The sequence below is a fragment of the Ambystoma mexicanum genome, chromosome 4q (assembly GCF_040938575.1).
Source record: "Ambystoma mexicanum isolate Mex_15411 chromosome 4q, UKY_AmexF1_1, whole genome shotgun sequence".
In the NCBI taxonomy this organism is placed as follows: domain Eukaryota; kingdom Metazoa; phylum Chordata; class Amphibia; order Caudata; family Ambystomatidae; genus Ambystoma; species Ambystoma mexicanum.
In genome coordinates, this window is record NC_090928.1 from 397624098 (window position 1) to 397648493 (window position 24396).

The following is a 24396-nucleotide window of genomic DNA, read 5'->3' on the forward strand; positions in this document are numbered from 1 at the left end:
GGCCCGCCGGACTACAGGGCGGGCGAAAGTTTGTTAAAAAGTTAACTGTTTGGTTGAGTTAGCCCACACACGAGGCCCAAGTTAATGGTTGGCGGGCTGGAGTGGGGGCTCATTGTTCGGATACTTGTACCGAGGTCCTGAAGGGACCGATCTATATTGATCTTGAGAATTGGGATTCCCCAACACATGAAAATCCCGGGGCTGGGGTTAGAGTCCTTGGTGGTTCGTTGACCAACCCCACCGTATGTTGGGGAAAGTGGACGAACGCCTTATATTTCAGGGGAAGGGTGGGAGGGGGGAGGAAACAGGGAGGGGGGCTTGGGATAGGGGGGAGGGGGGAAAAATGGCCCGCAGGGCAGACAGAGGGGTAAAGGGGGAAAGTCAGTTCAAGTCACGGAAACTTGCTTGGCGGCGGGCTTTGAAATTCAGATATTGTGAGGGGTCCAAAGTGCACAACCGAAAAGGCGATAATGATTGAAGGGAAGATAGGCACGTTGAATGTCAAGGGCCTTAATTCTCAAAATAAGAGGTCCCTTACGAGCAATATGATCCGCAAACAACATCTAACAGTCCTATTCCTACAGGAAACACATTATAAACGTGGGAGAGAGTCTAGAATCAAAGGGAAAGATATTGGCTGCAACTATTGGGCATCACACGCGACCTCGAAGAAGGAGGGGGTGGGCATTCTCCTGGGAAGGGCACTCCAACTCACAGGGGTAGAAACCAAGAGAGGATTTGGAGGCCGATTTTTAGGTGTTAAAGGGTTCTGCGAGGGACAGCGCGTCACTCTCGCCACCGTATACGCACCCAACTCGGGCCAGGTGGAATTCCTCACGCGGGTCTTCAGTGTCATGGACGAATGGGCAGAGGGGGCCATGATACTGGGCGGGGACTTCAATCTCATAGCTGACCCCCAACTGGACTGGTGGTCCGCCAGGGGAGGGACACCCAAGGGGATCACTAAGGACAACCTGGCCTTGCAAGCCCTCCTGAGGGATCACTACTGGGTAGACACCTGGCGCAAAGCAAACCCGGGCCAAGGCGGTTACACCTTCTTCTCTCCCCCGCACTGCACCTACACTAGAATCGACCTCCTGCTGTCCTCAGAGGAGGGGGACGGGGTGGTAACCCACCCAAGGGTTGAGGCCATAACGTGGTCGGACCACGAACTGCTCGTGGCTAACTGGTCACTGCCCATTGCCCCGAGATCATCTCGATGGCGGTGCAATGACACGCTCCTTAGGGACCCCGTATTTCGTGACTTTATGAAACAAGAAATGCTGGCCTACTTTGAGACAAACGACACCGGGGAGACTGACATGTCTGTGGTATGGGAAGCGGGGAAAGCCACTTTTAGAGGTCTCCTCATAGCAGAGGGCTCGAGGCGCAAAAGGGAGAGGGGCCTGATCGAGAGCAAACTCCGTGCGGAGTTGCAGGTCTTGCGGACCAGACTGGGCGCCCCGGGGGTTGACCGGGAGGCACTCCTGGACGAGATGCAGGGCAAAAGACAAGAGCTCCATACGGTTCTCATAGGGGAGGTTGTCAAAAAAATGCGGTACACTAAACAGATATACTATGAACGGGGCGACAGGGTAGGGACTCTATTGGCACAAAGGTCACGGGGGTGCAGAGTGGAAAGAGGGATTGCCCAGCTTGGTGATGAGGGAGGCAGAATTCATAGGGACCGGCAGAAAATAACGGAATGTTTTGCTGACTACTACAGCAAACTTTATTCCAGGCAAGTGGGCGAATCACAGGAGGATATTTCCTCCTACCTGGCGGAACACCCCCTCCCCAAACTGACCGACGAAGACTTAGAGGCCCTCGAGGGGGAAATCTCAGAAGAAGAGGTGGAGGGAGCCATCAAAAGACTGAAGGCCGGAAAGGCACCAGGCCGAGACGGCTATACAGCAGATTTTTACAAACAGACCCAATCGATCCTAGTGAAACCCCTGGCTAAACTGTTCAACCAGATTAGGAGTCGGGACACAATCCCACCGACATTCCTGCAGGCCCTCATCACCGTCATACCCAAACCCGGCAAGGACCAGACGGACTGTGGGTCTTACAGACCCATCTCACTTCTTAATTTGGACGCCAAGATTTTTGCTAGAATCTTGGCTTCCAGACTGGAAAACTCCCTCCCACGCCTGATACACCCAGACCAGGCGGGATTCGTCCTTAACAGACAGGGCTCCGATAATTTAAGGAAAACGCTCCACATACTTGCCACAACTGAGGCCAGAAACGAGGGCACACTCTTACTGGCTCTTGATGCGGAGAAGGCCTTTGACAGGGTCAGCTGGGCCTTTATGAGGGACGTTCTCACATCTATGGGGATGGGCCCACGGTGGTTGGGATGGATATCTGCGCTTTACTCCTCCCCCTCGGCCAGAGTGGTGGAAAACGGAATGGAATCAAGAGAATTCCCCCTTGAACGTGGCACGAGGCAGGGGTGCCCCCTATCCCCGTTAATCTGTGCATTAGTAATGGAACCATGGGCAATCTCGGTCCGCAACGACATAGCCATCAGGGGAATACAGATGGGGGACATGCATTGCAAAATTTGCCTCTTCGCAGATGACGCCCTGCTTTATGTCACCAGACCGTCCCAAACAATCCCCCGGTTGCTACAAGGCCTCACACGATATGGGGAGTTATCGGGGTATAAAGTCAACCTGGACAAATCGGTGGCATTCATTGGTGGGAATCTATCGGACCCGGAGATGGCCTTTGTGGAGGGACTCCCCTTCAAACGGAGTGAGGAGGGGGTTCCGGTATCTGGGAGTCCAAATCACGCGCGACCTTGAAGACCTGTATACGGCCAACTTCCCCCCCCTCTGGTCAGCAATCAGGAGAGACATAGAAAGGTGGGCGGGAGCTGGTCTCTCGTGGATGGCACGCCTCAATCTTATAAAAATGGTGATTCTCCCAAAATTCCTGTTTCTCTTCCAAATGCTCCCGGTGCAGGTCCCTAGGGCCCTCTTTGAAGAAACAAAACGTGTCCTCCTTAATTTCCTCTGGCAGGGTAAAAGACACAGAATTTCGTACGAGGTATTGACCAGGGCTAAGGAGGACAGGGGGGTGGGTTACCCCGACCTAGAGACATACTACAGGGCATCCCAGTTGAGGATACTGGTTGATCACTTCTCACCGGGAACGAAAAAACAGTGGGTAGCCATGGATAATAGGCCCCTTGCACCTGTCACAATAGAGGAATGGCTCTGGGTCCCAAGGAATAAGATCCCCAGAACCGTCCTGAACCATCCGATTCTGAAAGTACTGTGGTCCCTATGGAGAGAGGGAGGCTACTACAGATGGCTCACAACATGGCCCTCCCACCTAAGCTGCATTTGGGCCCCTCCTTTCCTGGCCAAAATAGCAGAACCAGCAGCATACCAGACATGGTTCGAGGCAGGCCTTAGCAGGACTGGTCATATGTGGGTGGGGGGCTCTTTCCTACCCCTGAGTGACCTTGAGGAGGCCCTGGGAATAGGCACGCTTTCCCCTTTCCGTTATCTTCAGCTCAAAGGTGTCCTCACTGAGCCATCCTGGGGCGATACCCTCAGGAGGGATCTCACAGACTTTGAAAAGCTTCTCCTGACCGCGAGGGGCTCCAAGGGGATAATATCCCGCCTCTATAAGCTCTTTCTGTTCTCTGTCCCCAGAGACCCGCCGCCAGCACGCACACAATGGGGTAGGGACCTAGGTGAGGAGATCGATGACGAAAGATGGACGGAAATGTGTAGACGGGCTAATCGATCCAAGGCCTCCCTCCAGTATCGCCATCAGGCCCTCAAGATACTACACCGATGGCACTAACCCCCGCAGAGGATAGCTAGGATGAGGCCAGGATATGACCCACACTGCTGGAAATGCAGAACAGAAAGAGGAGATTACCTTCACATGTGGTGGGGATGCCCAGTGGTCCAAAACTATTGGGACAAGGTACGGGCCTGGATCAAGGGGGTGGATGGTTCCGAGCGACCTTCCTGCCCTTGTCTCCTCCTCTTCGGAGTTGACATTGGGGAAGGCCAGGAGGGCACTCAAGACCATATGCTTCAGGTTATGCTGGTAGCAGCCAGATGTTGCCTGGCACAGAAATGGAAACATCCGGGAATGCCAGGGGAAAAAACCTGGGTAACCAAGGTACGGGCCATCTACGACATGGAGTTCCTCACACACCTGCTTGATGAGTCCAAATCCAGCATCGAGGAAATCTGGCTCCCCTTTTTTGACAAATACGGCCGAGCGGTCTAGTGCCTAATGGTGATGCCGGGGGACCCCCCCCCCCCCAAGGACACGGAGCCATGACCCGCAGACCCGATTGTGAACTTTACCCAGTTGGTCCACACGACTTCGACGTGCCAAACGCACAGTGCACGGACACTTCTGTTTTCTAAGGAACCCGTCAAGCAAGCAATTAACGAACCTATGAACATTTGAACTGAAGGGGGGTGGAGGGAGGGAAAGGGAGGGAGGGAGAAGGGGTGTGTTGCGTTTGGTTTTTTCTTGTTAACTCACATCTGCAAATGTAATGTAATTTCGTAATGCACAAATGAAACTTAATAAAATCGATTTTCAAAAAAAAAATCACACATAATTGTCTGCTTGCCTTAAATAGAAAGCAACATTAGTTTGTTTTCTTTGAGAATCTGCCATCAGGAAATATTTTTTTCAACCCTTCGTTTGAAGAAACTTTCACCTATATGCAACTGCCATGAAGTTCACTGGAACCTCATCAAAGTTCGGGTGTTTCGTGAAATCTTGAATGTCCTGAAAAAGCAGGTTGTTTGAATATTGGCCAAATAATTTCACCCATGCCCATTCCTGAATTATACCACATTCTAATTGCATTGTCTGGCAAGGTAGAAATATGCCAGGATATGGTCTTCAGATCTATACCTGCTTGCGGGAACAAATTATCCTTCTTACTTCCAAACGTATATGCAGTCTTTCTACATATATGCAGTCTTTCTAAAAAAAAAAAAAGAGGATCTATGCCACGTTTTTATGACAATTATGCATCAAATCTTAGCTCAGGGCAGCCTAGTGATGGACATAGGGCGAGGCCAGAGGCAGGAAGATCCCTTTCCTATGCAACAAGTCTTGCTTGTACACTGGGCATATGAAATCTTCTCTGGAGATGTCCGACACTAAAAAAGAAACTTTATTTGAAGGGATGATATTGATGCATTGCAAAACCAAACAAAGTAAACAATTGTTTACCACAGCAAACATAATTTACTCCTTGTCATGACCTCCAAAATTTCATGATGATTACATCACATATAATACCACTAATGAGTGAGTGTATACAGGAATAAGAGGGTGGAGATGTGTTTAAGATATGTTTTGCATATGAGGCTACCATCAAGTATTTGTCTGGGAATTTCTAATGCTTCTCTAAATATAGAATATTTCATATCCCTACCACAGAACGATAATTCCCTCGAAAAAAGGTATAAGACCCTGAAGAGTTTGTCTGATTATTTTCATCATGACCAAAAGCCATGGCAGTTATGGAGCATAAAAATAGGACAGTGCAAACACAACTCCCAAGATAGCTCTCGTGTAAGCATGAATGGCCATCGGAACAGGGGCCAACCTTAAGGGAGTAGTGGGCTTTGATGAACAGTTGTATGAAGTGGGTTGTCTCACTCAGAGAGGCATGTGGCAGGACCTTTGGGTAAGGGGCGGCTACTGACTTAAAAATGTTTTGGTATGGTTAACGTTGGCCAAGGGCTGAAGTAAAACATAGGGCCTCATTACGAGTCTGGCGGTAACTCTGCCTGTGCCTCCAGTGGGTTGACACTGGACTCGTAACATTTTACCAGCTTCTCAGTGCTACCGGGACATTACAAGTCCTGGCAGACCGGGAAGCAGGGTGCCGGAAAATGTTAGTCCCCATTCCTGTGGAGTCCCACAGGACTCCATGGGAATCGGTTGCCAGAAGCATTGACACTGTTACTAACAGTGCTGATGCTTCCGTGATAGAGTCTGCATACCGGGTCCGCTAGCGCTCAGCAGAGTCTGCCTACCGGGTCCGCTAGCGCTCAGCAGGGTCATACCAGCGTGGCGGTACAGGAACAAGGGTGCCAGTGAGAACCTTTGTTTCCAGACCGCTACACTCATAATGAGGTCCATTGTCTCTTAGCCAAATCATTATTATTGACGGCTTGCACTGACATTACTGAATGATTACATAATTATCACCATGTATACATCACATATGGATGTATATCTTGGTGATATAATGAGATCATCACTAGATTGACATTTTGCAGGAAAGCAATTGCAATCATATAGACACCCAAGCTGACCCAAGAAAAAATCCTTCTGCAGACTGCTCTCTATTCTTCCCCATCACTCTAAAATCTTTTAATGGTTTGTCTTCAGGTCACTCATTTTGCCATCTCCTCCAATCAGGCCCCTGGAGAAAAAAAGAAATCTACTGAAATCGCTCTCTCCTGCATTTCCAACTCCTTAACCACTGTTCTGCTCACCACTCTCTCCGCTCCTCTACCCTCAAACTATGCAGCCTCTCTGAACTATTCAACACCTTTGTCCCACCTACAAACCCTCTCTTTCCTTGGATTCAAAGACACTGCAGCTAACTACATGCCCTCCTGTTTATCTGGTTGCTACATCTCACCTCCTAGAACGCTTAACATTTCTTCCCCCACAAACAACCTTTTGGCAGTTCTCCAAGGCGCAGACCTCAGTCCGTTCCCCTCTGTTCTACTCTATACACCTCCTCTCTAGGCATATTAATCTCATTATTTGGCTTTCACTAACAACTCTTTGCTGATGATAATCAAATTATTATTCTCCTTGTTATCCTTCACCCTGGCTACACCAGATCGCTTCACCAGCTTCTTCACAGCAATCAGCAGCCTTAGACTGCTCAATGTGCAACTCATCCAAGGTGGATGGTAATCAACTCCCAGATTCAAATGCAAAACTCACTCTTCCTACCCCATCTACTTCCCTCCTGACCTCCTCATTGCATCACCCAAGGCTTTTTCAACCCGCGGGGACCTCTTTGCAACAATTTCACACTTCAACAATTCATGATTGCTATGGCTGTACCCTATTTAACACAAGGGAATCTTCCCCCACATCTTCCACTTTTCAGCCAAAACCCTCATCTCTACGATCATCGTAGCCCACGTCTCTGTGGCATTGTACCCACATCCAACCCTGTGTCTCTGCGGCATCCAACAACTCGGACGAAACTCTTTCAAATCTGCAAGGAGCTGGCGAATCCTGCTGCAGTCTCTACCTCTCCTGTCCTCTACCAGGCCTTCTGCACAGCTTCTCATTTCATCTCTAAAACTCAGGACATCCTGTCCTTTCTTTCTTCCTCTGCCCCTCCTCCTCCCCCCTCTACTCTCTGCTCTTCCTCTGGCCCCTCATTGGCCCCCTCCTCCCACCGTCTCTGCCTTTCCCCTGTTCTCCCCAGATGAGGTTTCTAGACAAGTTCAATCTATGAAAGTCTCGTCAAAACAGGTTCTCCCCTGTTCCTCCAAAACCATCAAGGACCACATTGACACACTGGCTCCTGCTCTGGCTGACTTTTGCACCCACTCCTTCACCACGGGAGTCTTCCCTTCTCCCCTGAAGCACTCTCTTGTGCGCCATCTTCTTAAGAAACCCTCATCCGACCCTTCCTGCCTGGCTAACTATGGCCCAAACTCCATCACTCCTTTCCTGGGCAAACTCCTAAAAAGGCTGGCCAGCTCCCAGCCTACTCTGCACACTGAATCTTTTGGTTGCCTCCATGATCATCAGTCTGGCTTCAGAGCTGCCAGAAGCATGGCAACTGCTCTCCTGAACATCCGTGAAGACCTGCTCTCCAACCTCAATTATAATACACCCTATGTCCTGTCCTCATCTTACTTGATCTCACTTCTGCCTTTGACACAGTCAACCATGCCATCCTGCTCAACTGTGCCCGTGATAACCTTGGTATCACCGATCAGGCCCTGGCTTGGCTGACCTCTTTCCTCTCCGATCAACCCTCCCAGGTCCAACATGGGTACTTCGTCTCCTCTCTCTCTCTACCTGTGGTGTTCCCCAGGGGTCTAACCTCTCTCCCCGGCTGTTCAACCAATACCTGTCACTTCTTGCCCACCGCATTGCCACTCTGTGCCCCAACTTTCAGTGCTATACGGATGACACTCAGCTCATTTCCAGTCTCCCTTTTGCTCCCACCTGTTTGGCTAAAAACCTCGGTCATCTTCGACTCCCCACTCTCCTTCTCTCCTCACATCTCTGACGTCTCTAAGAAGTCACACTATCAAATGCACCTCCTCAGAGGTATGTATTCTTCCTTTCCTCTCCTTCCCCCAGAGGCTCACTGTCTACAGAGCTCTGGTTCTCTCTAGGCTGAACTACTGCAACAGCCTCTTTCTAAATCTGCCTGCTTCTACTCTCTACCCTCTGTAACTCATCCAAAAGAGGACTGCGAGACTTGTCCTGAGATCTCTGCACTGGCTCCCAGTGGCTGCGAGGATTACGTTCAAAATCCTCTGCATTGTCCACAAGGCCTTCTGGGGCCTGGGGCCTCAATACCTTCAACTCTCTCTTTGTAAATATCTTCCTTCTCGAGCCCTTCACTCCTCCGCCTCCAACTCCCTCAGGGTCAGTCGCTTCTCAAGGCAGCGAGTTGGTTTTAGATCTCTTTCCTCGGTTTGGCCCTCCCCCTGGAACAGCCTCGCTGAAATTTGAGGAGAACCATCTCTGGTTCTGGAAGCACCTCAAGACCTTCCTCTTTGCTCCTGCTTTCTCTCTACCTCTCTGCTGCGGAACTCCTGGTTTAAATTGAAACCGCACTGGTTTGTATTTATTTTATTTGTTTTACTGTGTGATCCCATGTACTGCACTGTCTCCTCCTCTTATCCCTTGCACTTTTCACCTCCCCCACCGCTACACTTGCACGATCTCAATGTCACCTGGCCTAGTAGGTTCGTTGTCTGTCTTCCCTTTGTTCCCTCTGCCTTGCTTTGGCGCACCTTGAAACACTTGTGTATATGCACATTATAAATGCCATATATCATACTCAATACATTGTTTGCGCCTACTCATTGATCTTCCCACTACTTCTTTCCCATCTAAACCAAGTTCTCAACTTGCCACTCCCACCCACTACAACCTATTGACACCCCCCCATCTTGCCACACCTTCACCTTGTGAAATGGGTATCCATGCCAAGTCAATCTTTCTTCTAATTCCTACTCCTCCTATGCAACTCTCCTGTGTCTCGCCCACCTCACTAACTGTATCTTTCTCTCTCTCTCCTCACCCTCTTATACCCTGACCCTCCTCTGCACACAACATGTCTGTCCCTGCTTCCACTGAGCTCTCACTAATTTACACTAGTAGTCCCTTTCCAATAGAATGCCCCTCCACTGATATCAAAGTTAATCCAACAATGGAAGAATGTAGGAACAGTCTTACATTCTGCCTGTTAGCATGCAAACAGGAGAGGGCACCAACACATACCATTCACACGTGGGGAAGGGTGCTCAGCCAATCAGGTGGCTGGAACAGCGGGCGATAATATACATGCAGCCACCCGAGGCCCTTCCCTGGGTGACTCCATGTTGATTGTGGAGAGACAACTGGGAGCCTCTCGCTGTTGCCTCCCCATGTCCCTGACCTCCCCCCTAACCCCAAAAACATAAAATACTCTTTCCCTTCCAGCACCGGTTCTACGTTATTTCCGTTAAAAGATAGCTAAAAGTAAAACTAATACAGCAATTCAAGAGGAGATTATATATAAGTGGAAACATATGACAATTGAGGACACAAAATGGGCAGTTTATGTATACATAGATACAATAAAGATTATAAGACCCATTCGAAACAAGTTACAGATAGATTGTTCTATATTCAGAAGTGTCACAATGATGAAATGCTATCTAAGGCTCAAAAAAATGTTTCATTGTGTTTTTTCTTTTTTTTCTTTTTCCCCTGCCCGTTTTTTTGTCTTTGTTGGGACTCTCGAAAAAACCCTTACAGACCCACCCAAATCCCCCCTCGTGATTCTCGGTCTCCTTCTCTTTCTTTCTCCTCTCTTTTTGCAAATGTGGGGCTCACATTGGACTTACCTTATGGTTCACTTACTTTGATTTGAATTACTTTTATGTTATTGCATTGTTCTTGCTTTTGAATTGCACTGAATGATTTAAATGTGTTGGATATACAATGTGCTTCCTTTTTGTTTAAATAATAGAATAGCCCTGATTTGAGAAAGGCACAGCCAAGTGCCGAAATGCGTGTCATCACAAGAGCAACAAAGAATAAACCATTTAAACATAACACCACTTTTGGCATTGTGTATTCATTTATGGAGATATAAAACTACTTCAAACAAATTTGTTTGTGGTGCAGTAAAAGGTGTAAAAGACACAAAAACGTATCTATACTTTAATTAACGGAGTTGAGGAACTCGAGGTCTCCGTGATGTCAGACACCTGTGCGACACGTCCAACAGTACTAATTAGAAGGATTTTGGTTGCGGGGTAGTTTAAAATTGATATCAACAAAGAAGTTCCTCATGAGAGAAATCTTTTTTTTTTATTTTGAACGGTACCTGCAGGCAGAGGCCTGAAAGCAAAGTGATAATTAAGGACCCAAAAATGGGGAGGTCAGGAAGCATCCACCATAAGCCAAGAAATGGGGCTAAGTAACATTTTCCTAGGCAAGTTTGTTACTATTGTTATTAGTAATAGGGTTTTATATATGGATAGATTGGGTTCAGACAGAGGACTGATTTTCTCTAAGACATCCTGACGAGCACCACTTTATTTTTTTGTTAAGATTAGGGAAAACCATCATCTTAGTTGTAGGGCTATGGTTATGCATTCTTCCTGTAATAAAGATTTTACTTTCAATCCATGTCTTCTTGTCCATATCCTATATCTGACTTGCCGCAGGCCTCTGACACCATAATCATTATAGCTTTCTAAGGAGTCCATAGACGTGGACTGTATATCCCGACTGAAGTCAATATTTCCCATACACACGACTGAATATCATTGGATATACATTTTATATACTCGTTTTTCGAAATATATTTTAGTTGTGTATGTGTTTGATGTAGGAGTAACTCCTGATATCACCTACAATATTTCCACATCTGTTGAACTGCATACAAGACATGTATTCCTGCTGTTTTCCTGTCTTATATATCTGTATTGCAAATCAGTTAGCTTACATAGTAAGTAGTTTCCTTTGTTTTTCTGCAGAAAATGCTGGACTACCTCAAGGACAAAAAGGATGTGGGTTTCTTTCAGAGCCTCGCAGGTCTAATGCAATCATGTAGGTAAGCAAACATCATCCTTTAATTTATTTCCCTAATACGTTATGCTTTATTATTTATGCTGAGAGTTTGAGGTATAATATTCTATTGAAGATCAGCAGCAATTTTCTTCCAGACAAGACAATATGCCTCATCACTGTTTACCAAATTAAACTTCACCTTTGAACATTGAATTACAGAAGAATATCATAGGAGAGGAGCCATGCAGCAGATGCACAGCTCACAGCAAAATAAAATGAGATCAGATGTCTAATGTATGCAGAGAAAGCGGCCACATAAAACAGTCACTCCACAAAGAAACAGCTCTGGAGCCTCTAGGTGACATCCATCCTAAAGTTGTAACTACTTAACGCACCCTTTGATACATTTAACTCACTGATCTTATTTTTGTATTAAATTTTAGTACACCTTGCTGCGAGCATAACATGTTGCAATTTACAGAAGTACATCACACATTTAATACCATTCTAGTGAGAAATGATAGTTATTGAAGCACTAAAGTGAAACCTATTGACTCTATCGGTGTCCCTTTCAGTAGAAACTACACATATGGTTGTTTAAGTTCCTAGAGTAAATAGTTACAGTAGAGTGCAACAACAACCGAGAATGCTTGATTTGAGGTTGGGTGCTTTTTTTAACAAATGGAATTTTGAGTCCAGATAAATACTTGCTCGTGTTGCATTGAAAGCAGCAAACAAGTCACTTTTTTTTAACAAATTGAAAGGATGATTTCATAGGAAAACTGAAAATCAGACCACCTAATTTGAATTTGATACCTGCTTTTAGAGACCGCCAGAGTGGGTCTTAAAGAGTTGGTGCGATATGATGAGATCTTTTTGCTCCAAATATCAAGTGAGCCATAGAATTGATCCAACCAGGAAAGCAGTGCCACTGCCTATGTGAGAAAGTACAAATAATTAACCCATTCTCAAGAATGAACTAGCGATACACGCTCGAAATGAAAGCAAGGTATGAAGAAGGTCCCAAATGAATGCTCCGATTTAATAAAGTGAGGGGCTACATTGTTGTTTGCAAATATAGACCCCTCAAAACAAGTTTTGATAAAATATGCTGATCCAAAGATGGAAAATGGAATGTATTCAGTCTAAAATGGGTTACATTCCATCCAGACTAGCAGCAATCGCCCAGGTGGTGAATTTCAACTTCCATAAACCCACTAAAACTTGTATGCTTAATAAAACGTTTGAACAACCTGTTATACTGGATCAGCACCTGCACCAATTAGAAGTGCACAAGGCAGGAGGTAGCCATCAAATGCACTCATTAAGACCAGAGATTAAAGATCACCCTGCTCTGTATTCTATATACTGGCAAATAAACATCTTCAGGTTTTTACATGTGCATTTAGGTGATGGGGAACTGTTTTCCATCTTATCAACTGAATGGAGATGGGAGAAGCCATCCAGGAACATTTAGGATCATCAGTGAAAATCCATCCTGTGGAAGAAGTCCTATTTTGTCAAATAAAGGTGGTCACATTTATTGTTTCTGCGTGTTTCTTCCTGTCACTGTGAATAGGGCTATATTGGAAGCTAAGTGTTGGTACTGGGCTGACCATGGAGGCCTGGAGCAAGCCACCACTCCATGCTGCGTTCCATCACCAACCTTTTGTCTATGGTCCTTTTCAAGAATCTTAATAAATCGTGGCCAGTAAGAATTGACCTGGCTAGGAAGGTGACAAGCCAAGACAGTGACTCCTAAAGAGACAACTTGCCTACTTTGCAAGGGACAGGCCTAAGAGAGGTCAGGGTAATACAAAGTGGGAACTCTATGAGCATGCAACACAAGGTAGTTCCAGGGCAATTCGTAAAGCACCTCTACTACCCTTGGAACTGTCAGAGACTGGAAAGAACTTGCTTTTAGGAGGCAGTGAGTTCAACCCTCTTAAACCACTCGTCGGTCCCCTATAATCCCTTGCCCGCTGGTAATGTGCAAATTGGAGGGACTTTGCTGCTTCCACTGGGAGACACGTCTTGCATCAGAGATGATTCGCTGTTTCCCCTTGGCGGAAAGGCACTTGTATGTATCGGAAATTACTTTTTCTGACTTTTTAAAAATGGCAAAGAATTGAAAATCGGGCACCACTGCCTGGGGGCCCAAACCACTAATGAGTATTTTTTGAACAAAGGCACAGGTGCATAAATCTGCTTTCCACACCATTCTGTACTCGCACTGTGAGATTCTTGTAGTCCTCCATTAGTAAGTGAAGTTTTTGCAGGCCAGCTCCACCAGTATTCTCAATGGCTGTGCATGATCAAGAGAGTCCTGCACTTATCTATCACCAAAGAGGAGGAACATTTAACAATGGACTGGCCAGTGACTGTGTAAGTGCAGAATATAAATCCAGGAAGGGGGACCCCTTGGAAATATCTACTGCTAGCTGAGCTGTGCACTGGCCCACCAGTAAATTGACATCAGATGACGATACTGTAGTTTCTTTCAAAGGTGAACCGATCTCCATGCAGATTCATTATGTTGACTCACCTAAGAGTCTTTAAGGGATTTGTCATGGACCAGGATGTTCTTTAGTGAAATAAAATAGCAGAGGAGAAACCATGTCCTGTAGGATTGAGGAGATGGGAGAATGAGGTGAAGCACAATGAGTTTTGTGGAGGAGGAGGGGAGAGGATCTATAAGAGAGGAGCTGAAGAGGGTTAATTAGGAGGAGAGGGGAAGACCAAGGAGAGGGTAGGAGAAAATGGATATTAACGTGGACAATCCCAAGACCTGAAAAATAGCAATGGGGAGGAAGAGCAGAGAGAGGGGGAATTGTGGAACAGAAAGAGGTTTAGAAGGCCACAGTGAATGAGGAGGATAGAGGATTGTGGTTGGAGGAGGAGAGTGAGTCATGACTTAATGAGGAGAAGTAAAGAAAATGAACTTCAGAGGGGGTGGGGCTAAAGGCGAGACTAAAAGCTAAGGAGAGGGGGGGCAGAGCATATTAGAGTGTGGTGGATGTTGAGGAAGAGGCAAAGCATAAACGGGGCAGAAACGAGAGGGAGACAGGAGGTGAATACTAGAAAGGAAGAAGGCGAAATGAAAGAGATGCAAAAATAGGCCTAGAAAAGGGTCAAAAGAAAAGAGGGATGCTTTTGGACCAAAGTTGCCGGTTAGTAGAGGATTCTAATTGTGATCGTTTTGAGGCAGGTGGCTATTGGGCATAATGCCTTTCTACTGCTATCAGGACCAATCTGTGTAGGGCACCTGACCCAGGCTGAGATATGACTTAAGGCAGTAGGGGTTGTGGTGCCAGGTTTTCCAGAGATGACAAGGAATGTGTGACTTCCTGAAAACGTCTATGAAAGCTGAGGAAGCCTTCACATGAAGCCAACAAATTGTGGAGCACTGTCCATTTAAGAAGCCAGACTAGTTTGTTTTGTAGAAACCCAACCAGCTGACCTCCATGAAACCGTATCCATTACTTTCGTTTGATTGTAATAACACCCCTTAATTTGTATATCTTGACTCCGTCATCCGGTGACCCTCCTGCTGTGACATCTCTCAAAAGTTATTTGTCAATCTATTCCCCCTGGTATTATTCTACAGGTCTTTGGAAAATATGCTTAACACCACGAATGTGTCTGAATTTTCAGAAACATTGTTCATTTACTGATACATTTTGCAAAGAAAAATGGAGCAGTTCTCAGACAATAGTTAATAGGCGTTGCCTGTATTCCGTGTTTGTCCAAGTATGGTTTATTAAAATGTTGCTGAACAAAGCATTCACAAAGGCAATAGAATGTGTCATTTGCGTTAGACAGAGCTAGGTGTGCAAATAAGCAAATGTTCTCTTGAAAATGTGCAAACAAGATGTGTCCAGTGGACATCCAATATTTGAGATGGGGTTAACAAATGGCATCTTCTATATAACAAACGTACACCCAATGCAGGGCAAGTTGCAGAATGTGCGAAGAGCCACAATTTATATAATTTTATATAATGAGAACTCTGATTGGAAGAAGCATTTCAGTCAATCTAATTGGCAAAAGCACCTGAATACCTAAAACAGCCACTTAACAAAATGTCCTGTTAATATTTTGTGTATTTTTGTATGCATCTTCCACTCTTCAATGTCTTTGTTATGACGCATTGATCATACTTTGTTGTGCTCCCTGCATTCACCTGGTGTTTGGAGTGCACTCTGTGCCACTCCTCTCGTCTCTCATTGTTAAGGGGGTGTTCCCTCATTACTTGCATTTTGCCGCTACCCACTTTCCACCAACGCCTTCATGGGAAGGGGGCTCCCCTCTTTACCCCATAGCTAGTGTGGTTTGTCGCTGGCGTTTTGGCTGACGTTTCCTGGAGGACTGTTTTTACCGCTGCATCCCCAGCTGAGGCTCCAGCCTTTAAAATCAGGCGCATGGTGTGGAAGTGCGAGCAAGTGTGATCTGCTGTGGTTCGCTGGTGGGACTTCTTTGACTTCTATTGTACGTGTCCTCACTATTTGTTGCATTATTCTAGCGAATTGGTTGCAATGGCCTCACCACCAAGCCCCAAACACAACCTTACGAGGGACATTTAATCCTAACGCCAAAGCCCACTGATTATTGTCCCCTGCCTTAATGGAAGAAATGAGTTTACCCCCCACACCTCTACCGTGTGGAGCAAACTGATTTGATGGAGTCCCTAAGCAGGGACCTTCCAAATACAACGGGTTAGAATTTAGCCAGACATTTTCAAGGTCAAATAATGGAATTTTAGCAGCCCTACTCAACGAAACCAATCCATACTGGAGACCTAAAAAAAAGAGTCACTAATGTTGACCAAGCCTTTTTTTTTAGAACCTGCCAGGACCTGTATGACGACTCTGCACTTCTGGACCTGTATGATGACTCTGCACTTCTGGACCTGTATGATGACTCTGCACTTCTGGACCTGTATGATGACTCTGCACTTCTTCCTTTGGAAGCGGCTCTACGAACCTTAATGATATTAGGGCAGAATCCAATCCACCTGTTTCACACTTCAGTCTGAATGAACAACAAAAAACAATGAGGAATAATTAAGGGCACTGTACAACCAACTTGATATACCAACACTCTGGGTCCCTCCTCCATCACTGCACTACATCTAGTTTTACAATGTATTTTAAGACTTTATGACAACATAAAGGAATCGGTGCAATGCAATTCTGCCCTCTTTTCTATTAGTTCAGACAAGAAGTTATTCTTGGAAAGTCTTGAAAGCGGGACAACCCTGAATGATTTCAATTTGGAATCTTTTGATGAGTCTGTTGATGCTGTCTCGGCTCCTAGACTCCCTCCCAGTCCTAATGACCATCTAGTCACTAATGAGAGGTTTAGCATTATTCCAGACCTTTTTAGAATGACTGACTCCACTGAAAAAAGATCAGCCATACAAGGAAGTGATTCTATGGCAGGAATTGATCAACCAAGGTACCCCGAAAATCAATAAAAAAATCCATAAATATTAAATCCTGTGCTGCAAAAAAATATAAAAATCAACCAACTTTTAGTTTGAACTGAAACCGTTCTTTGAGTACATTTTTAAGGGCTGACAGATTAAGTCATTGACTTTAATACTCAACCACCAGTATCCAAGGAAACCACTGAGCTATCCTCCCAACTCCCAACATCTAAAGTGAACCCGGACTCCAATATAAATTCATTAAAAGTCAAGGAAAAAAGAACTCTCACAGTGAGATTACAAAGTCCCTAATCCCTGGCACCCAGAGGACTGCGGCTTCCTCTTTTACTGAGGATGGCTTAGAAGTTATTGAAGTCTTGATCCCTTGCATGAATAATTCCAAGCATGTTTCAAATGATTCCGTGTTAGCCACTCAGGTTTCCATGAACATGATTTGCTTAGGGCCTTTTTTAGGAGATTGACGTGGCCGCGAAGAGGGTCACCGTCAAAAGCCCTCCTGAAGGACCTCAAATTACTTCAGTGGGTGAGTGTTAGGGCTTGAGAATATTTGTCAAATCAATGACAATATTTGTTGTAATTGATGAAAACTGTTGCAAATATTCTCCTCAATTCCAGCTCTGCGCCTTCTACATTTGGGGGATATTGACTGGGTCGATCTACCTGGAGAGAGTGGGGAAAAAATGCAGTTAATTTCTTTTCCCTTATTGTTGCTCGATTGGTATGGGAATAAAATCAATCTCTTTAATTTGTGCGCTTTAAACTCCTTAACCTATGCAATGCCCTGCAATAGAGGAAATGTATCTCCAACAAGATTTGAAAGACTGACTCATCCCCTCAAATAAAAAAGATTTTGAAATAGGTGGTGTGACGATTCACACATCCTCACTTCTTCCAGAGAGGGAGCCCTTTTCCATGAGGCCAGGGAGGTGGGCCACTACCCAATAGTCCCCTGGGGGTGGTATAATGAGGGAGGATCTCATGGGGCTGGATTCCCCCAACAACCCCAGTGAGAAGGACGACTACCTATGGGGTAACTTACCAAGTCACATCACACCCCTACCTCTTTTAGCTCCTTTATCTGACTCCAATCTTTACTTTGACTCTAAGACTTTAAAGCAGAAACTCTTAAGGCAATGGTCGGTACAGAGACTTGCAACAACTCGAGTACTAACCATGTCGGTAATGAGACGAAGAGGCCCTGTGATGATCCAAGGATTACCAAGGGGAAACCAACAAAAGACTCTGATTGTTACAAATGGCAACAAAGTATAAAAATAGAGAAAGGATTGTCTGCCGTGTTGAAAACAGCCCAGATAGGCTGCAGACGTCGAGCATGCAGAAGGCGGCAGCTTCGAACGGGTCTGTGACACCCAGGGAGAGCATGTCGGGAAGATGTTGACAGACAGCCGGGTCTTCGGTGGGCATAGAGGAGCAGTCCCATGCACGGAAGCAACCAAAGGGCAAGCAAGCCAAGGCTATCGGTGGGAAGACGTCCCGCAGAGCCGGTGAGAGAAAGACACTGGGGGAGCCACGCCGTCCCTCTGCAGTCCCTGGAAGTCCCGGTGAAGTGCTGCAACCCTGAGGTAAGGGGAACCATGGGAGACCCAGCAGGGACGTGGGAGAGAACTGAATGCTGGCAAGGGAAATTGCCCCACAGTCTCTCTGCCTACACTGTGCCGGTCAAGTGGCACAGCGAGTAGAGCGCTCGCTTTGACATCCGTGCAGAGCCTGCTAACGCAGGTTTGAATCCCGGCAGGGCCAAACTCAGCCTTTCATCCTTCCGAGGTCGATAAATGAGCACCACACACCGTGGGTAATAATAAGCAGCGCTCAGATACCTGAGGGTTCGTAGCGCTATATAAATGCCAAATTATTATTATTATTATTACACTGCGCAGGGAGAGATGTACTAGAGTTGTGAGTGCCACAAGCCTTACTCCATTGGCAGGAATAACCCCATGGACCAGCAGAGCTGGGTCAAAGAGCCCCCAGCATATGAGATGCGCTAGAGGGGACACCCCTTATTAGAGTGGTAAACACAAGCCCACTGGTGACCATAGAAGGGTTGAGGACTATGAGGAACCTGAGGGCGTCCTCAATTGTTTCTCTCCATCATCCTCTGCTCAGGTGGCCAGGGAAAGGGCATTGCTCTTGCATCCCCTACCCCGGGGGTGGAGATGCGAGGAAAGATCACCGGGGAATGGTAGGGGGACATCCTTGGGTGAGACGCAGTATCCCCCATTTCCATTCCATGATGAACCCTCAGGCCCAGATGCATTTATGGGATATTGCTACCCTCTCCCCTCTGCCCAGGATAAAACCAGAAGGCATCATCATAGGAACACTAGGAAGAGGGTGAAGAAGAGAAAGTCCACAGCTGAGACATGGTAGCCCCCTTTTCCTTGTGAGAACCAACTTCACACTTCCCCTGCCTTTATAGGCTGTTGCAAGCCATTTTTTCTTATTTCCCCTCATTCAGACAATTATAATACTGGGACGAGGAAGAGGCCACTTAAGAGTAGTGCACACTAATTTGTATGTTCACCACTTTAGTACTGAGACGAGGAAGAGGCCTGCAGGCTGTGGTAAGGGCCAGGCATGTCCAGAGTGCTCCACTAATTGTGGTCAGGCAATTGAGACCGTGGACTCACACCTGCAACCTGTGAAATGGTTGCACGTGCATAAAAGTTGCAGCCGACAAGTTTGTGGGAGAGACCAGCAGGAGAGAAACCGGACCAAGAGTTGTGTGACAGAGGGAAGAGTTCTGTGTACAATTAGGTGGCCGAGTTGGGTCCTGCAGGAGAGCCAGGATGCCGGCAAGTACCCCAAAGAATCTGTGGAGCCAAGGCCAGGGTGGGCCCCAAGAGGTCCACAGTGGTGGGAGCCTCATTGGCCGGGTCTCAGCAGCAGGAGCTGCGGGTACGGAAGAGATTCACAAGCTGCAAGACACCGGTAGCGTCCGCCGGAAGTGAGCAGGGCTGCTGGCAACCCACAGAGAGAAGGCAATGTGCAAGTGGGGCTCGCCATCCGAAGAAACTGTCGGTGGAGCAGAACCAGAGGAGATGCCAGGGGCTGGTAAGAGAAAAGGACAGATCACTTGAACCGGAGCGATCCTGGGGGCTGTTAGAATGACATAGTAAATGCTGAATGAAGGAAGGAGTATGTGTACCAAACCAGGGACCCAAAGTAACGGGTTAGGAGGACTAATATGGACAAAAAGAACTATGAACAACAGAATCAAAGATACAACTCATTGCATACCGAACTAAAAAGAAAGCCTTTGGCACAACTATGAACAGACAAGTTTGTGTGAAATACACATACAGTATATTAAAAACCAAGAACAAATTGTATGAAACGAAGTGAAAAAAAAAAGTAAGGAATATTGCTGAAAAGCATAAAAGCAAATGTGGTGAAGTAATGTGAGCACCAGAAAGTGAACTGTGTGGGAAAACGCATGGTGACAAAGCCAAGAGGCTGACAAAGAGGAGAAAATATTGTGGCAAAGCTAAGAGCCTGAGAAGGAAAAGCCAAGTGAGTGTGAACCAGCACACATGCACAGATACAGAAGAACCTGTGTGGGCTAGAAGGCTTAGGGTTCCTGGTCGCGTGACCTTTAATGGGTGGACTGTGTGGTCTGACAATTGCGCCTAGACTGGGGTTGCCCTCCTTGCGTAAACCAAATAACTTTATACAATAACAGTCAGGTGAATGAAAGAGATTGCTGAAGTGAAGCAAATCTGTATGAACTGAAAAGAAAGCAGAAGGTGTGTAAAGTTGATCTGGAGCTGGTTTTGAATTGAGAGATATTGAGACAAAGTACAAGTTGACGAGCTGGAGTCTTGGGGAAAGGAACATGAGACTTAAAGAACTATGATGCTGTCTTGAGGAAGGGAACTTTGAGGCCCCTGTTTGGAACTGTATTGGCTTCTTGGAGAAAGGAACCCCAAGATCTCTTTTGGAAATGTCGTTACTATTTGGGGAAGGAAACCCCCGAGACTTTGTGGAACTGTCTTTAACTTATGGAAGGGGAGCTGGAAAGTAAGCCAGGAGCTGCAAGAAGTTCAGAACTTTATTTGGAACACTATATTTCCTTTATTGCTGACATTCCTACACATGGTTTAGCTTTAGTTGTGAGGGCAAGTATAGGTCTTGGACACAGACTGACTTTTAAGTTGAACCTACTGACTCACACCTTCCTTGGTTTCCTTATGTAGGGAAATCCCACCTTAGCATAGGGCAAGTAAGGCCTTCAACCATCCGGACATATGAGTTAATAAAAGTATTTTGTTTGAATTTTGAATCTGTTGTCTGCTTCATGATGCCTTCACAGGACCACAATCAAGAGTCATATGAGTCGTCTTCCTAATGGCAGTACTTGGCAGGGAAGTGAAACAAGTGGGCCAAACCAAAGAAGAAGAGAAACCAGGGTCGATGACCCAAATCAAGTGAGTCATATGAGTCATCTTCCTAATGGCAGTACTTGTCAGGGAACCAAGTGGGCCAAACCAAAGGAAAGAAACAAGGGTCAGGAACCCAAACCAATAGAGCAATACAAGTCTTCTTCCAAGTAGCAGTACTTGGCAGGGAAGTGGACCACGTGGGCCAGACCAAAGAAGAAGAAACAAGCCTGGGTCATGGACCCTCATATCACTCAGAATTTGGTGCTCTAAGTGTGAAAACTTAATGAGAAGACATGGGGAAGGGAGTCATTCCCTCTGGTTGTAAGAAATTGTTTTTGCAAATACCATGGGAAGGGACACATTCTCCTAGTAATGTGGACCAGGAGAAAGGTCCAACAGGCCAGGGGAAGAGAGTCATTCCCTTGGGTCTTTTTGAGACTGAGACCAAACCCCAGGAGAGGGAGGCATTCTCCTGGCCTACAAAGTGAATATTGCTTTGGAACTATGTGACCTGTGATAGGGAATCATTCCCCCAGGTTGTTTGAGACTGACTGCCAGGAGAAGGGAGACATTCTCCAGGCTCACCAAGGAAATATGGTATGAAGACTTGAACCATAACCCAGGAGAAGGGAGACATTCTCCTGTATCAGAACACTACTACGTTATTCTTTAGGTTATAGTGCAAGGGCTCGAAGAAGGGTTTTCTTGACGCAGGACGATGGACACCTTTACTTTGACAGACATCCTGACAGTCACCTTAGATATTAAGTTGAGGGAGGGAATCCACTCTCAGGAATAGTGAAATATAGGTTTTATGGTTCTTTTAACCTAGTAAATGTTTTTAGTCCCAAACATGCCACCTTTGTGTCAGTCCTTCTTCTGCACCCTTACAGTGGATGTAGACTTGTGATTGCCCTTAAGGAAGTTACCTTGCAGTTAAATGAATGGGGATTGGTCATGGCTTTCCTCTGCACTTGTTAAGCACACAGACGCACTTTTGGTTTTTTTCTTGGAAAAGTTGTGGTTACATTAATATTTTAAATTCTACTTATGTACAAACTTCCTTTTTGGGGTGTGATATTATTATGCTGCAAGAGTCCATGCTGGCAGAACCCTAGCCTCCATTGAAAAAACTTGGTAGCCTTCAACAAGCAAAAAAATGTCCTATGTTTGTCCCTTTGGCGGGATGCTGATAGCCATTGATATGACATTGGGTTTTACTGCCTTACATATAGACAGGGACTTATCCAAGCAAGATATCCTAATTATAACCAACTTTTGGAATGCAGCTAATGTAAATATTGATACTGTTCATAAAGTATTGAACAGCATTTTTACTCAGTGGCTCGGGAATGGACCTCAAAATAATATAGTGGTCTCGGGAGACATTGATCCTACTAAGAGGGTTGTTGGGCTCAGGGAAATAAGAATGCCCCACATTGTATTGCTCATGGTTGAATGCACAGGAAGCGTTGGAGGCAAAATCTGGGTGGAATTCATGGATTCTTGGGGTCTAGAATTAGTAATAACCAACCTAGACCTCCTCTCACGAAAGTCATATCCTGGAAGAGAGAAACAGAGGGGTGATGTCCTACTGGTTAGGCCGGGAGAATAGCTCATGAGTGTGATACATTTGTCTTGGAAGCAAGACAACCCATAGCAACACTGGTTGGAATGCTGGGCTTGCGCTTAGAAACTGGTCCCCGGTATTAAGCGTGTTGTAAAAGAACAATTATAATTAGAGATTGTGAATAGATCTTTAGAGAGAAATACCTAAAGTTTTCTCCTTTAGTTATGGAATTTAATGGCTTTTGAGATCATGCCCTGCTCTCATTCAAAATTAAATACTCACTTCTCTGGTTACAGATTCAACCCTCCCTGGCTTTTGTTACACCTGGTGGGGGAAGGGGTTGAATATATGATGGAACACTTATTTCTTAAGCAAATGTATGAGCACTCTAGCAGGCTTCATTAAAGACTCCACTTTAGAGAAAATTGGTCATTTGTTTAGTACTGATGCGCTTAAAATGACAATTCATACGTGTCTGACCAAGTTAACAGGAAAGGGTGATGTGTACTAGCTAATCCTAAAGCTCATGTATTTAACTCTCAGATCATAGTAGCCAAAAAACAAAAAAGTATTTTTAGATGTATTGGGGAGAAATGTATTGATGCTGAGCCCCTGTTTATAACTAATAAGAAAAAGATCTGTCAGAAATGCTGGAACCTTTGCAAAACATTGAAATGTGAATTCTTTACATTTTTCTCCTTTAAATAATGGAGCATTTCTTTGACTATCTACAGTAAAGTCTTTTATGGGATATCACTACTAGTTCAATCCGTACTAATCAGCCTGTTTCCTAGCATTCGGCTGAAGAAAGAGTTAGGTGTCTTATAATTAAATGCATGCTCCCATTGAAGATTGGAACACCAACTTTAATATTTCTTGTGGCAACTTGGGTAGATTGGAAAGGAGGCTTTCCCTTAGAAGACATATTTGAAGCCAATCTTAAATCAAAGGCATCAAGAGCTTGATATTATTAAAAAAACAATACCCTCCCTTGGAGTTGGCACCTAACTTGTATAATCCCCCTGCTTAAAAAAGGTGACAGACAGAATCCGGTCAATTGTCACCCAATTCAGATACTATTTGATTCCAGTAAAATCTTTGCATCACTTCTGCTGAATGAACTAGGAATTCGGGTTGATTAACTTTATATTCTTTCAGAATTCAAGGTGGGATTTTGGAAGAGTTTAGTAACATCTCTAAATGGTACTGTTTTTGCCCATCTTGACACATCTGTGAAGGAGAAAGAATGATCACACCATTTGCATTGCTAGTATGGATATGGCTAATGCCTTCAACAGGGTCAATAGGGAGTGCTTGTGGCTTACACCGTCAAATACCCTAGTATTTTAATGTAAGTTAAAATCAGGTTGAACAAAGGAGGTCTGTTGTCTCAGGCCATTAAAACTCACGTTGGGCTTAGGTAGGGCTGCATCTTGGCTCCCTTGTTGGTAGCTTAAGAATCTGCGGAGTTGCCTTAATCGATTCCCAGCAAAGGTAGGCTCCATAACAACCTATTATTTCTTGATCGTACGCCTCTAGGTCTACAAAAAAAATTGGTGGAATTTACTATTTATGCAACTGGCAATCTTTTGGTAAATGGGAACAAGTCCAATATTGTTCTATACACCAACAAGAGAACCTCCAAAACCATGTATTGGACAGTTGAAGATATTAAGTTAAAA

General features: G+C 45.5%; 1 protein-coding gene across 1 annotated transcript in view; it reads left to right on the forward strand.

The window, feature by feature from the left end:
* The window catches only part of RYR2 (ryanodine receptor 2), a 3854281-nt gene that overhangs the window by 3166876 nt on the left and 663009 nt on the right, over positions 1–24396 (forward strand). The window contains exon 82 of the mRNA XM_069607971.1: positions 11259–11335. Coding sequence (XP_069464072.1) covers positions 11259–11335 — 77 coding nt within the window. The remainder of the gene's footprint in view (positions 1–11258; positions 11336–24396) is intronic.